At 46.2% G+C, this 15,249-nt stretch overlaps 5 protein-coding genes across 5 annotated transcripts; 3 read left to right on the top strand and 2 right to left on the bottom strand.

Moving 5' to 3' along the window:
* Positions 1–473: 473 nt before the first annotated feature.
* On the top strand, positions 474–1,818 carry GL218_09010 (Short-chain dehydrogenase TIC 32, chloroplastic; the record flags this gene model as incomplete). The annotated part of the gene is made up of 4 exons (XM_033585829.1): positions 474–1,040; positions 1,121–1,307; positions 1,397–1,513; positions 1,676–1,818. The coding sequence occupies 4 exons, from the start codon at positions 474–476 to the stop codon at positions 1,816–1,818; spliced, it is 1,014 nt and encodes a 337-aa protein (XP_033440089.1).
* A 1,651-nt stretch (positions 1,819–3,469) lies between these two features.
* GL218_09009 (uncharacterized protein) lies at positions 3,470–5,510 on the top strand (the record flags this gene model as incomplete). The annotated part of the gene is made up of 6 exons (XM_033585828.1): positions 3,470–3,976; positions 4,037–4,204; positions 4,257–4,342; positions 4,396–4,479; positions 4,531–5,053; positions 5,178–5,510. 6 exons carry the CDS (start codon positions 3,470–3,472, stop codon positions 5,508–5,510), a joined length of 1,701 nt encoding a protein of 566 aa, XP_033440005.1.
* A 731-nt stretch (positions 5,511–6,241) lies between these two features.
* Positions 6,242–6,679, bottom strand: GL218_09008 (uncharacterized protein; the record flags this gene model as incomplete). Its single annotated transcript, XM_033585827.1, has 1 exon — positions 6,242–6,679. The coding sequence occupies one exon, from the start codon at positions 6,677–6,679 to the stop codon at positions 6,242–6,244; it is 438 nt and encodes a 145-aa protein (XP_033440006.1).
* A 916-nt stretch (positions 6,680–7,595) lies between these two features.
* Positions 7,596–8,293, top strand: GL218_09007 (uncharacterized protein; the record flags this gene model as incomplete). Its single annotated transcript, XM_033585826.1, has 2 exons — positions 7,596–7,694; positions 7,748–8,293. The coding sequence occupies 2 exons, from the start codon at positions 7,596–7,598 to the stop codon at positions 8,291–8,293; spliced, it is 645 nt and encodes a 214-aa protein (XP_033440001.1).
* Positions 8,294–9,187: 894 nt separating this feature from the next.
* Positions 9,188–10,070, bottom strand: GL218_09006 (Lovastatin diketide synthase LovF; the record flags this gene model as incomplete). Its single annotated transcript, XM_033585825.1, has 2 exons — positions 9,188–9,927; positions 10,055–10,070. 2 exons carry the CDS (start codon positions 10,068–10,070, stop codon positions 9,188–9,190), a joined length of 756 nt encoding a protein of 251 aa, XP_033440002.1.
* Positions 10,071–15,249: the final 5,179 nt, after the last annotated feature.

Raw genomic sequence — 15,249 nt, 5'->3', positions numbered from 1 at the left:
GTCAGGCTTCCGACTCGTTGGACGGGCTATGTAGGGAGGGCAAAAGTGGGAAATGATACCTCATCTCTTGTTCTTGTTGTTCGGTCGTGTTGCATCATCGCAGGTGGGAGGGTAGTCTTTGGGTTATATTAGAAATGATGTAGTAGTTCTCGGCATTAGTTTCCTCCCGAGTCGCATTGACGACTTCAAAACTTCAATCTCAATGGCGTTACTTGTGTAATGTGATATGTAGCCAAGTCGTGAATCGCGCCTTTCTGTTGGGCCGGTAGAATCTGGTGGTGGACATCGAATATCCAGAGAGTATCAACTATATAAATGCCGTAGCACTCGAGTATTCGCCTAATGATATCATATATTAACTTTGTCTTTCGAGATCTTTATAAAATCCTCTGTCCAGCTCCTTGTAATCCTATAATTCAAAGACTCAGCCTTGTGCAACTTGATATAAATATCTACCTCCTAAAACACAAAAAATGCCTGCACCTGTAATCGAAAAGGAATATAACGGGCGCCGCGTAGCCCGTAAGACGGCTACCGAACTAGCCAGACAATATGCCGACCTCATCGAGGGTAAAGTTATACTAATTACAGGTGTATCGCCCATGGGGTTAGGGGCTGCCTTCATCGACTTCATCGCACCAATGCGTCCCGCTACGCTAATTCTCGCCGGCCGTAGTCCTAGTAAAATGCAACAAACAGCAGACCATGTTTCCGCAGTATCACCAGATATTAAGGTCCGCATGGTAAAACTGGAACTTGAATCTCAAGCTGCCGTACGCTACGCCGCTGCTACCGTCATGGAGTGGTCGGACGTTCCTCACATCGACGTTCTTGTCAATAACGCTGGCGTCTGTGCTATTCCCAGGGCCGTCACCGAAGACGGTTTCGAGAAGCAGTTTGCGGTCAACCATCTAGGCCCTTTCCTATTTACAAACCTGATAATGCCTAAGCTTCTGGAGTCCGGTGCCCCTCGAGTCGTTAATATCGGTAGTGATGGTCACAACCTTAGCCCGATCCGGTTTGAAGACCCAAACTTTCGAGTAAGGCTCCTTATTATGAAACCATGACCCTATCTCGATATACCTACGGTAGAGTGCTAAACATAGAACCCACAACCCAGGATGAATCGTCCTACCACACTTGGATAGCTTACGGTCAGTCTAAGACTGCTAACATGCTGATGGCGCTCTCGTTGGCTGAGAAGCTTGGACCGCGGTATAATCTCCATGCTTTCAGCGTGAACCCGGGAACCGTCCAGACGAATCTTGCAGCATTCCTCGACTGGAAACGCTCCTTTGCAGATTTAGGTAAGCAAACTCACCTCCCGGAGGCCAACGTGCTGCTCCGAGTACCCCTCTCTAGTCCCTGACAAATCTAACCCTGAGGGGTATTCTAGCCAAAACATCTCGTCTACTGGGCCTCGCCGGGGGCTGGAAGCAAGACCGCGACTTTCAGACCATAGATGAGGGTACAGCCACTTACGTGTACGCTGCATTTGACCCAGAGATCACGGGTGAGTGGTTACCAACCGTCACTGTTTATACATATATACATACCTGCCTGCCTGCCTTACCTACCTACCTCATATATGATTTATCCCTTTTGCCAAGACTTTCCCTCGCGGAACTTACTTGCATATGCCTACATGTACTTACATATACATGCATACCCGCAGCCCACAACGGCGCACACCTCCTGGGGTGCCGCCTAGCCGACCCCTGGAAAGACGGGATTAGGGCCTGGGCGACGAGCCCCATCGAAGCCGAGTTGTTGTGGAGGATGAGCGAGGAGTTAGTCGGCCAAGAATTTGTGTACTAGGTAGAAAAATATCGGGACCTGATTAATGATCGCAGTATATAGACGTGTGCTATACAAAGAGGGTAGAGCGCACGTTAGATGGGGGTAGTAGTATAATGTGGGTGGAAAGGCTCGATGGTTAACTGGTTATGTTTCACCCGAGGATCTAAAGGAGGGAGATAGTAAAACCGACAAAATTACAAAAAAAGAAATTGTATTGGTCAAAAAAATAAAAAATAAAGAAGAACATTCTTTGTAAAGTGTGTGGTGGTGTGAGAATGTTATATATTCTATTCTGATTGGACGTTTATATCCTTGCAGACTGTTCGTTTTTATGGAGAATACCTATGTTTTCTATCCTCGCAACGTTCGTGGGGTGATATAGCTAAGGGTCCTCAGGATATAAGATCGCGGCTAGTTGCATTCGTTAGATATTGATATGAAGGGTAATTGGACCGATGCGTCTCGAGTTCCCATGAGTTGAGACACGGCACGTTGATGCGCGAAAAAAGCCTTGACTTTGCCACCAGGATAGGAAACTTGGATCGGCGTTTTGTTAACGCCGGACTTATACAAACAACATAATATGCTGGATGATTCGTTTTCTTTTTGTCCCGCATTCCTCCGTGAGGCTTCTTACGTGTATAAGATGACTATTCTAGGTAGGGTCCGGAGTCTTTAGGTATGAATATATGAATCATGTTACATATAGCCAAGTGTCTCGGCTGGAGTCGGTGGTATTCGTTACGGCTGCTTCGTTAACCGGGTGTTTGTAGAGACGTATTCTTTGCCGACATAGTTAGTTGCGTTTACAACAACAGCAGCAGCAGCAGATTGTCAATATTTGGTGGCGTTTTTTACCCCATGTCTCTGAAATTATAAATTTTCAGCCTTTGGGAACTACTAAGGAGCTGAGTTTTAGGTTCTGACAGCTTGCAGCTCTTACCAGGGGAATTCGATGAGATCTGCGTCATCATTATGCACATTGAATCCTGCTTCTTTATGAGCATATAGTCACGAAGTATGCATCTTAAGGATCGAGTGTTAGTATGTCAACCACCGTAACGTATAAGCGAGCCAGCAGCTCCTTGTAAGACCATCGTGAAAGGTGGGAATGCTGCAAGTTTATTACCTTCTGTCCGATGCTGCGCCGGTGCTCAATAGTGCACTATACTATTAAACTTGAATTCTGATCGGAGCCACACGTACCGATACGCAAATCTGCGACCTGGAGTGCATAGAAGATCGAGTCGTTACGTAAGGGAGCACATGTGAAGAGGGAACCCCTTTTTGCTTTTGGGGTGGCCATTTAAGGTCTAGACGGTTACTGGAAACCAAGCCGTTGATTTCTAACGCAGGGTCCAGTCAGCACTTGTCTCGGGTCTTTCTTTTCCCTCTTATCAGTCAGGCACGATATTGACAATAGTTGAAAGATCGGCGCCTTTCGACGCCGACAAAGGTATGGACTCGAGATTGATATTCACTTGGCAGACGTGGAGGAGAAGATTAATCTTGGATCCCTTGATATTCTTCACTACATATCGTAATCCCTGAGGTTATAGGAGTCTGGACTAAATAGATTCAAGAGCCATGGTCTACCTCGCACTGACCAGAAGTTCGGTTCCTCGGTTCTTTGTCCAAAGACAGTCGAGGAGCGTCGAGTTACCGCATTATGGCAGACCAAGTTCATCCCGACATATACTCGCTTCCAACAAGACCACCTAACTTCGATAGGGTGGGCACGTTCTACGTTGCATTCTGCGCAACATGGACGTTTCTCTTGATTCTCGGCATGATATTTCTAATAGCAAACCGTAGTAATCCGATTCTCAAGGTCCGCGGTATAGGCTTGTCTCTTACCGCAATCGCCTTCCTTCATGTGTACTGGATTCTCGCTCAGATTACCTATCCCATCGGGTTAACTATGCCCATCATAGCCGCTTACACTGTGCAGTATTTCTTCATGGGTATTTGGTTCCCTTTGGGCGTTGCTATGTTCCATGCCTCCAATACCCGCTTCTTGTATGTTGCAAAAATGCAGAAGCGATATACGGAATCGACCGACTTTCAAAAGAAGCCGGGCTGTAATGGAGCAAGCACTTCGTGGCTTTGTCGCTTGAGAAACTTGGATTATCCAACAAGGATCTTGATTTATATCGGTTTGGGTATAATAGTCCAGGTATGTTTTACAGTCGTTTTCCTCGAAACACCAGACAGCTTAATGCTAATATCTTGCCAGATCCTTCTTACCGTTGGCATGTGGCTCGCGTGTAGTAAATACCATCCTGCATTCGGTATTGCTGGTACAGGGCTTCCCAATGCCCCGCTCGAGGTACAAATTACAGAACTAGGTCGTGGGTGGGAGTGGTGGCCAACTGCTCTCTGGCAGGTTATATGGACATGGATAGTGAGTTTATTAAATATACAACTCTGGTAGGGTCTAATGTTAACTGAATTAGATAGCACCCATCATGATATGGAAGGCTTGGGGTATTCGAGATACGTTAGGCTGGCGTTTCCAGACGATAGGATGCTGTCTCTCCAAGTTGGTCGTCTTTACGTCGAAAATAGGCTTTTCATTTACTAACAATCCCCAAGTCTTCACGCTACACCGCTGTGGCTTATATCGATGTATGTCCCTGCCTTCGAACCGGTCAATAAGTATTTCTCTTCAAGTGAATGGTAAGCATCTCGAAATTGGAAATGATAGTATTAGGTTACTGACGAACTTAGGATTCATCTTTCCGTTACGATGTTCGAGATTTTTGCTGTTTTCGTTCCTTGTTGGTTAGTCGTGAGGCATCATAGCCTACGCAAACGGGCAGCCGAATCAAACGCAAGGTGGGACACCGCGTCGCAGACAACCCTTAGGAACTCCACAACTGTGCAATGGAAAAATGCCTCGCATATGGAAAAGGGCCTCACATTAGAATTCCTGGATCCTGAAATGGGCGACCGTCTATTCACCATGAACGCGCTTGACCACGTATTAAATGAGAATCCGGGTCCGCTACAGGAGTTTTCGGCACTGAGGGATTTCTCAGGAGAGAATGTTGCGTTCTTGACACGAGTGGCTTCTTGGAAATCATCATGGCCTGATGCCACAAATGAAGACCATGTTCGCGATGTATTCACTCGTGCGCTGATTATTTACACAAGCTTCATTAGCCCTCGAGACGCCGAATTCCCTCTAAATCTCTCATCGCAGGATCTCAAGCGCCTTGAATCGATTTTCGAAAGTCCGGCGCGAATATTGGTATGTGCTATTCAAAAGCATCTTCTCTCCTTATTCAGGCGTCATAGACATTCACCCCTGAAACATATCTTAGACCCCTGACTCCACACTTTGAACAGTTAATTGCTAATAATTACCATTGTAGTGTGGTGAAGCACGTGTTGATCCAGCCACACCATTTGCAGTCGACGGCTCCGCCAAGGAACAGGGACGTAGTGGTGATGATTGGATCGAGCTGTCGGAGATGGCTGGTAGAATACAGTATGCGGGCGAGATATCAGATGCCTTCGATGCTACTGTGTTCGACAGCGCGCAGAAGCATATCAAGTACTTAGTCTTGACTAATACGTGGCCAAAATTTGTGACCGAGATACAAGAACGGAGACGTTCTAGCGAGTCGGGGCCCAGCGACCGCACTGGGGGGTCTCACTCGTCACTAGCGAGCCGAATATCGAATTTGATACATGCAATTTTCTAATTATAATAAAAAGGCGGTTCAAATGTTATCCAGGGGCGGTTTTTTAGTAATACCCAAAGGTTATTGACACTATTTTGAGCGAGTTTTGTCATTGGAGCTTAACATACGGCGCTGAAAGAGTAGAAAGTTTTTCTAAGATTTATATTGCCGCTTAAACAGGTAGACAGACTACGGAGGCCAAGTTAAAAATTCTTTAAATAAAAATATTCCTAATCCGTAAATAAGTAGTAGCTTCAATTATCTTTTATCATTCAAGCACATTATCGATGATGTTGGCACTCTTGCCTCTAAAAGGTTCCATGGCGTAACTGGAAGCGGATAGGGGTATGTTAACTTACGACCCAAGCTTGCATAACACTTGAACTAGAATTTCTATTTGCCATGTTGCAGAGTCACGTATCTAGATAGGTACCTAATATAATTAAATCTATAAAGGTTTTGGTGTTCCAGACGGAATAGGATTCTCAAGAGCATCTGGCGGTAAATCATCACGCCAATACTGGTATATCGACAGAGTGGTACCCGGTGCAGTGCACTCTTCTAGATATTGATCCGAAGCTAAAATGATAAGTATGAAATCTATTATTTCAACCTTTATTCTAACACTTACAATTTGTATCGCACGTTAAATTAGCGAGTTGAGTCTCTGCGGTTCCCTTGAAAGCAATACTATTACATGAGCTCATATTAGCTTTGTTCTTCCGAGACCCTGTAAATAATCATCAAGTCACTCACGGATACTCCAGGGTGACATCGTCACAGTACCATGTCTGATTGATAACCAAGCGCGTCGATTTTCTGTCGAAGAGCACATCCGTGTCAACGGTATAGTATCTCTCAGAACCCGCCGGTGGCTCGACATCCTCGTCGCAAGACGTCCAAAGTTCATCTGGATTGCCCGACTCAAACTGGCTAGGGGTCAATTGCGGACCCGCAATATCGCAATGTGTAGTGACATTTGTTGCCCGGTTGGTCACATCGAGCTGGAGCCGTCCGACAAGAGGCGGGTTACGCAACGCATACTTAATATTCTGTACATTGAACGTATTTGGGGCCTCCGAAGTCGCGGAGCACAGAGGCGTATCGTGACCTGCTGGCGGAATAGCACGTACAAAGACTATGTGCACACCAACTATCGCCGCCGCAATGGATCGCAATTTATTTCCCATTTCAAATTCGACTTATATGTATCTTTTCTGAGTTGCGCTAGATGTCGAATGGCTACTAAAAGACGACAATAGGTTCACCATGCTTACACAGCTGAGAGAGGGCTAACATTGGATTTATAACTTTCCTCTTAGTATTATATACTTCCATGTTAGGAATGCAATGAAATGCATACGCTATCATCGAGACCAATAGGTATTGAGAAACTCCCTGGACCGTACCCCACTCTTGTATGGCTGAAGGCTTATTATCCGGCTTGCCCCTTATTGATGCGGTGATAGACAACTTTACCTGATTGCTGCTTCGGCAGTTAAAATGGAGTTGTAATTTGATTTTCTTAGAGATTGTGCTTTTTTACTTCTGTATTTGCCATTAAAGGGTGATTGTTATGGCTCGTACGAGATATCGACAGCCGTCTATGCGAGCTTGACACGCTGGAATAGTCTATACGACGATATACCCAATCAGAATTAATGGTGAACTTTTGGACAAATCAAACCACTTAGATTCTGAGAGATACCCCACCGTATCAAGTTACCAAAACCCTAGATACGGGAAGATTCCCAAGAGCTCAATTTATATAGTCTTGAATAGAATATAGAAATATCTCTATCTACCTACCTACGTAGATAGGTACTTAGGTGATTAATTGCTGCCCGAAGGTAATATCCTTAAAAGCATGACGGCCATTTAGTTAAGTTAGGTACCTAAATTATCAATCTCTACAATTTACCTAACATAGCATTTACCTTAGGTACCTACGTACTCTACCCCTTAAATGATCAGACAATCAGCACCGAGGCGTAGACTAGGCACAGGCCACCGCCACGTTTATCTTCAAAATTCGGACTTATAATAACTAGCAATTACCTAAGGTTACAATTACTTAGCAGCAATATATTCCATCCTACCAATAAAATGAACGAAGCGCTTTGCTCTATCCTTTCAATGGAAGATAGATGGTCATTTGATCTTGAGGGCAGGTTTATCAAATTTAATAAAGATGGCACTGGTGAGGTATGTAGATTCAACGTGCTTCCTAAGATATGACCTCCTTTATTAATGACTAGAAGTTGTGGTGCCGCTGCAATTTTAATGTTTGGATCGCTGCAGAGTTCGAGTGGAGGAGCGTCGAGCCGCCCCGCGACCCAAGCCGAAGCACAGAGGTGCCAAGCCAAGTCGCGAGTGGCGCCCCGGGCAAAGGTCCTCAACCCCTTGGCCAGTTGAATCTCGAAATAACTCTTACCAAACGGTTGCCAGAAACGGTGAAGCACTCTATTTTGTCAAAGAGCACCATGGTAAACGAGAAAAGTCTTACAGATGAGGCTTTTTACCCCAAGTTATATACGGTTAGAATCGAGAAGGGCAACTTCGTAGAACCCTGCTATATCGGGTACCCTAGCTCGGACAAACCAAGATTCGCCCTTCGCCTGCTGTTTGATAAATCTCCATATCCGCCGAGGTCTGGATGGAAGAGGCCGGAGGAAGGGCCGGACGGAGGTCAGTTTTGGGATCACGTAGAATTTGTTGGTCGAATTTCACCAGAGCTGGTAAAGAAAGGGGCTGTTATGAACAATATATCTACGGGGTGGTGGGGCGGATGTGTGGTTTCTTAATCATCTATACTTTTAATATTCATTCAATGAATGAAGTAAATCAAGTGTATAATATCCGGCATATTAAGCGTTACCAGTTACTGGTGAAGTCTGCGTTATACGCGGAATAATTTCTTGTAAGATCAGCATGCGAGGAAAATCCCATCTGTCGAGGTCATCGTCTTCCTTATCAATGATATCAAGTATTTCTTGCTCCAAAAGCCTTGCTTCTAACTCTGACTCTGACTTTGGTATTACTTCCTCCTCCTCTTCTCCCTTTTATGGCTCTTTTGCCACATTTTGATAGTAGACGCCCTTCATTTTCTCAGATTCTGTGAAATTACCCAAGTCCACACAGTATTCAGGGTTGAGATTGTCTATTTTGTAGGAGTCACTTAAATTATTTTTCTTATCCTACTACTGCAAGGAAATTTATGGCATCCCCTTCGCGGTAGACAAGGCTAAGATTTTGCGTTATATATGAGATCCTTTCAACCTGCTTATAGTATCCCATGGCTCCACTCAGGCAGTAACAGCAATGCTTTTCCTGATTGTTTGATTATTATAACAATTATATCCACATTATATAACTAGTGGTTTGCAGTTAAAGCTACCAATAAAGTAACCAAGACGGTCACACCGTAGACATATGCCCAAATATTTAAGGGATAATCAACTTGTTAAATAATATACGCTTACGTATGAATACGATCTGTCATTTTATTTAGACCTATATAAACCACAAGTCTATTTTCTATAACCAAACAACATAATCCAATATAACTTATTCAAGTACTAAACAACAATCTGCTTTAACATGAACAATAAGATCTTAATCCATGGACCATTTTACCCACATAAATTAACGACAAAATGTTTCTCTGCAACTATCTCCATCTCGTACTTTTGCCACCCCTACTCCGTCCACTCTGCCTTACGATACTTGCTCCTCGCTGCGGCCAAAGAACTCACACCAGCAATAGAAGTACTTCCTAAAATATGAAAGATGGCAAAGTCGACTTGAAGCTCCTTTGCAAACCAGCTGCGCAGATCAACAGCTACAAGCGAGTCCACGCCATAGCTGTGCATCGGCTGGGTAGTATCGAGCTCCTCTTCTGGTAGGGAGAGTGTATCGGCTAGCTTCTTTATGAGTGCCTTCGTCACGGCAGCACTCGCCTCCGTGAGCGATGACGCGGCGGCAAATGCCGTCTTAAAGTTAGCCACATCCGAGGAAGCTGTGCCGGCGCCTCCGTTTGACATGTTGGTGAGGATTTGTCGGAACGACGGCTTTGTGAGCCAGTACGCAACATCCGTGTTTGGCTGATCAGCGGTGGCGTCGTGTACAATGGTCTGGCAATCCAGGGAATTGACATAAGACTCCGCTGGATTGCAGTAGTAGTCCAGCAGCGCAAAGAGCTGTGGTTCGGTCATGGGGTTGAAAAAGGACCTGGCACGGAACTTTTCCAGCAACGACTTGTCCCCGCTAAGGACGCCAGCCGAGAGGAAGAGGCCGAGGTTGATGGATGCAGCTCGCTCGCCCTTGGATACGCGGTACTGCGCGAGTGCGTCTTTGAATGTGTTGCCCGCGGCGTAGTTGGACTGGCCTCTGTTGCCGATGATGGCGGAGATGGAGGAGAAGCACAAAGAAGTCCATGCTATTTGGAAGCAAGGAGTGCAAATTCCAAGACCCTTGGATCTTTGGCAGCGTCGATTCCTGCCACGACTCAAAAGTCATGCCCTCAAACATGCCGTCTCGAAGGACCATTGATGATTGGATACAACCTCTCACGGCAGGCATATCTTTAAGGCACTCGTCCAAGGCAAGCCTAAGTGAATTTCTGTCAGAAATATCGCATGCTGGGGTCTTTACTTGGGTTCCGCTGCTGGTTATCTTGGCGACGAATTCTTGGGCCTCGGTGGACTTGGCACCGGATCGTGAAAGGAGGATGAGATGCCGAGCGCCACGCTCAATAAACCAGCGCGAGACGCTTCGACCTAGGCCTCCAAGGCCTCCTGCGATTATATATGTCGCATTGGTGTTAAATTGGAAGCTTGGTCTTACGTCTAGAACAACCTAAAAGCTATTAGCAATCGCTTGAGCAACTTCGGAATGTAACTTACATTGACGGTATCATCTGGCCTAAATTCAACCACAACCTTGCCGATGTTGTCTCTACTCTGCATGGTACGGAAGGAATTTTCCATTTCAGAAACGCTATAGACCTGGAGAGGCTCCGCCGGTTGGAGAAAGCCGCTTTCGACAAGAGGCAAGACATCTTCCATGGCCTTGCGAACAATCTGCGGCCGCTCTATGCTCATAGCAAGAACATCGACAGCTCTGAACGTGACATTCTTCTCAAAGGAAGACATTGTTAATTTACTATGAGAAGTAATGTCTTTCTTTCCTAGCTCGATAAATCGGCCATAAGGCGCGATGCACTCCCATGATGCTGCTAGGCCCTCTCCAGAGAGGGAGTTGAGAATGACATCTGCTCCAGCACCCTGTGTAAGTCGTTTGATACCGCTGCAGAAGGCTGTCTCGCGGCTTGAGAAGATGTGTCCGGCTGGGATCTTATAGCGGTCTATGAGGAATTGCTTCTTCTTCTCAGTGCTAACGGTTATGAATACTACGGCGCCCAGGTGAAGAGCTACTTGAATAGCAGCTTGCCCTGTGGCTCCGGCGCCGTTGTGTATTAAAACTGTCTCTGCAGGGCTTAGAATAGCTACTTCTTTGAGTGAGTACCAGGAAGTCGCAAAGTTGAATGGTATAGCTGCGGCGGTTGAGAAGGGCATGCTGTCTGGGATACGGACGGCAGACCGAAAATCAACACGGGCGAAACTCTTGAAACTATCGAGACATATAGCAGCTACACGTGTACCTACGGTGAGACCTTCACAGTGCTCTCCGCATCTTGTTACGATTCCTGCGCATTCTGTGCCAGCGGTACGCTGATTTAATCGGCCCTGGGCGACTAAGACGTCGCGGAAGCTGACACCGGCACTCATGACTTGGATCTCAATCTCGTGTGGCTTCAACTCAGCAGACCTCCCAACGTTGTCCTCAACAAAGTGTAGGCTGTTCAGAAGCCCTGGCGTGCCAACGTTTAAACGGAGTGGGATACCATCTCCAAACGTTGCCAGGCGCCTCTGATGCGCAACTTGATGCTCATGAAGTCTTGTATTCAATCGATTGGCTGAGGTGAGACGTGGAATATGGAGTAGCCCCTGGTCCTCAACGTACTCGGTGTCTATCCCTTCAGAGCTAACCATCAGCCTTGCTAACTGTAGAATGAATTCCCTTCTGCGGCTGTTTATGCATCCATCCGTATCTAGGGCAAGAGAGACAAGATTGACTCCCACAAGCTCTGAGTGTAAGACTCTCAGCAAGCCATCGATAATGTGGTGATTTGGGTCTGGAGAACGGAAGCCACCTCCCCTGTTTACCCAGATAAGTCGAGGTGAAGAGGTTAGGAGTTTTTGAAGAATTCCAAAGAGCCCCGAACTAATGCTAAGCCACACGGGGTCATGAAGCTCCAGTAAGCTGATAACCACCGTGTCTGGACTTATTGAGATATTTCGGGCCTGGTCCAGAGATGTGAGCTGAGCCGATAGGCCTTTGGCTTCGACGCCGCTCTTGAATTCATCTGCTTGAACCTGTTGCGCCTTATCCGGGCCATGAAGAATGACGAGACTGGTCTTTGCCGCCGTTGTTGTAGGGGTTTCCGGAAGCCTCGTTGAGATTATGACGCTATATGCATGGCAGATCGGATGTTTAAAATCATCTAGCTCTATCTCACTTCCCGAGAAACCGTTCTTGAGAAGTAGTTCATTCCATTGCCTTTTGTCCATGCATGGACTATCTTGACGATACTCTTCGGAGCCTTGGTGGTGTTTTTGTTAGCTTCAGTTATCACGAAAATGCGAAAAGTCACATACTAGACCACCAGCTTTCTAGAAGACCAAAGATGAAGCCTGTGTGTATAGCACCAGGTTCGATGTTTTCTAACAGGATAAGCTTGCCTCCACTGGTTGGCGTTAGCTAATATCAATTCACAATTACATGAAAAAGAGCCTGACTCACGGGCGAAGTAATTTATGACAGTTCTTCAATGCCATCGTCATGTCCGAAGTGGTGTAGGAGATCTGATAATTAGTATCCTATCCAATATGTGTGCGGGGGCTCGTATAACACATACCATGGAGCAGAAAATGATATCGTAAGTTCCATCTTCGAAACCTTGGGCCTGTGTATCAAGCTCGATATCGAAGGTCTTAGGTTGCATTCTTTGGTATGAATACCTGTCTTGTGGTCCGTTTATACAGAAGCCAGAGTTATAAGATGAGACGTCGACGTAGTCAAATTGACCGTAACGCGGACTATTGCTGCTATCTTTATAATCCACGAGTGTGTTCATAAGCTGATCAATCATAGCTGTAGACCCAACTCCCAACTGGAGAAACTTGGCTGCAGGGTTCTTATGCACATAGGCATCAATATAATGGCCAAGGCTCTTGAGACATCTCATACGTTGGCACTGTACGTTGTTAGTCTCTTGAAAATTCCCAACCTGAGAATATAGGCTAGTAAACTTACCATCTCAGAGAAGAGGCCTTCAATTGAGTCTCGAGATAGCACATCCGAGACATCAACTTGGCCTTCCAAGATATCTGCTAGCTTCTGGGCAATATTGGAATAAAGAAAGCCTTGCCTACTGGCTGAGGCAACCCTTTGTGCTAGTTTAAGTGCTTCGTTTTTAGGACGAGGCGCCCAATTTGGAGCATCGGTAATGGAATTGTGTAGTTCCAGCCGTTTCACTTGCTGGTCTAACCAATTAAGATATTTATGCATATGAAAGTTGTCTGCAAGTGCAGTTGAAGACTTGCTCTTGATTCTGTCATGGGTGTCCTTAATAGTCGTTGTAAGTAGAGTCTGTAGGTCATGGTAATGAGCAACGGGCTCATTACCCTCCGTAGCAGCAGACTCATAGTAATCTAAGACACTATCAATAGAGTTTAGGTCCAAGTCGGGCTTCCATCGAATGTTGTAGCACTTGTCCTGGATCTTCTGCTCTGAAACTTCGGAAGCATCCGCAGAGGCAATAATAGTCGTTCTAACCCCTTTAATCTCTAAGAGGACCTTTTCACCCGATGTATCAAATGCGGCAATGTTAGAAGATGTCTCACGAAGCCCCGTCCACTGAGTCCGGGAATGAACCTGGATAGAATCAGAGCTAGGGTGACTTAAGCCAGTAGCTGATATCCAGAGTCTGTCGATATACGTCGGGATGGCCGTAGACATTGTTTCAGTACCGCCCTTCGTATAGACGGCAAAGATAGTCTGAAAGATACCATCAAATGTAGTCGGATGAATTACATGATGCTGTGCGATACTAGCCCCTTCGTAACTAGACCATTGGAAAGTATCTACTTTTGATATTATGTGCTCTTGCTCGTCATAGGACATTTTTGTAATGGGACGGCATGTAGGGCCGTATCCATACCCACAGCGGGAGAGGATATCGTATAAGCCCGGTACGTTGACTGAGGTGTTGCATTTGCGGACACAGTCCCGATAGGTCTGCGTGTGGCTATCATTCCAAGCCTCCTGTTCCTTACGGGTGTCGATGTCGGCGTCCCCCGTGGCGTACAGAACTTGAATGCATCCATTGCAGTTTTCAATCCACTTGTCCCCGTCGAAGGTGCAGATGGAGAAATCAAACACAGGTGAATCTTTGGGATCTAATTTGCTCCTTGCCTTGAGATACGTATCGACCTCGATGCCTCGAGACGTCGTGGGGATGTTGAGTGCAGAATGGAGGCTTACATCCTTCAACACGAAGCCTGTGACCTCGCCTTCTGACTCGCCGAGCTGTTTCGCAGCCTCTATGGCTTTGACTATCATACCGGCGGCAGGGTACAAAATAGCGCCATTGATCTAATAAGTCAGTACATGCTATCGCTAGAATAGTTCAAGCTAGCAAGGGGGTCTCACCTTGTGATCCTCAACCCACGGTAGCTCTGAAATGGAGATAATGTTCCGCCACTGTGCCTGAAGAGGATTCCAGTCTTGGCTCGGCGTACCCAACAGGTCCAGCCTACCGAAACGGCGAAAGCGGCTATCCCTACTAAGCCGGCTTTCATACCAGTATTCCTTTGTATGATTAAAAGAATATTCAGGTAGGGTTGACAGTGCTTTCGGCAAGGTTGTCGGGGTGTTACCAGCCGCTGTTGGCCGGTTGACACGATCGAGGTCGAAGGTATAGCCCGCACAATGTAGGCGACCAGCGGCCTCGAGCGTGCTGTGGACAGCCGATACCTTGCGTCGGAGCATTGAAGTGTACGCGATGTTCTTTTCTTGGTTAATAGATCGAAGAATATCCCTTGCAGGTCCTTGAAGAGCAGCGTGAGGGCCAATCTCCACGAGATGGTTAATCGAGACCATGCGATGATGGCGGCCATCAAGTTTCTTCACTATACTAGATGATGACTGCGAACAGAGCCTTGATAGTGCATCTGTAAAAGAACCGGCTGTACCATGTTTTTTACCCAGTACTCGCCCTGTGAAAGATTATGGGGCTCGATCAACGACCCAGTCACCGAGGATATCATGATCGGAGATGACTTGTCCGGTTTCTGGCTAGTAAGATTACCAAGATAAGCAAGATACTTCTCAGAAATTGCCTTCATCTGGAATGAATGGTAGGCCACAGTGACCTTGAGTTTGCGAGCGAACACGCTATTGTGGTCCAAGAAAACCTGGAGACAATCTAGGTGCGCTGCGTCTCCAGATATTGTCAAGTTCTTAGGACTATTAACGCAGGCAATGTCAAGCCTAGTAGATCCAAGCTTGTCTGAAACACTTTGCAGATACGGCTTGATTTCTTCCCTAGACAGTCCTACGGATGACATACCCCATTTACCCTCCTCGTCGCTATTTCCTAACGTGGACGCTAACTTACCACGGAAATAAGCGATCC

Source organism: Daldinia childiae (genome assembly GCF_008694065.1).
Source record: "Daldinia childiae strain JS-1345 chromosome Unknown Scaffold15, whole genome shotgun sequence".
Taxonomy (NCBI): domain Eukaryota; kingdom Fungi; phylum Ascomycota; class Sordariomycetes; order Xylariales; family Hypoxylaceae; genus Daldinia; species Daldinia childiae.
Note: the sequence above shows the minus strand (reverse complement) of the source record. Positions and strands in the feature narration are given on the sequence as shown.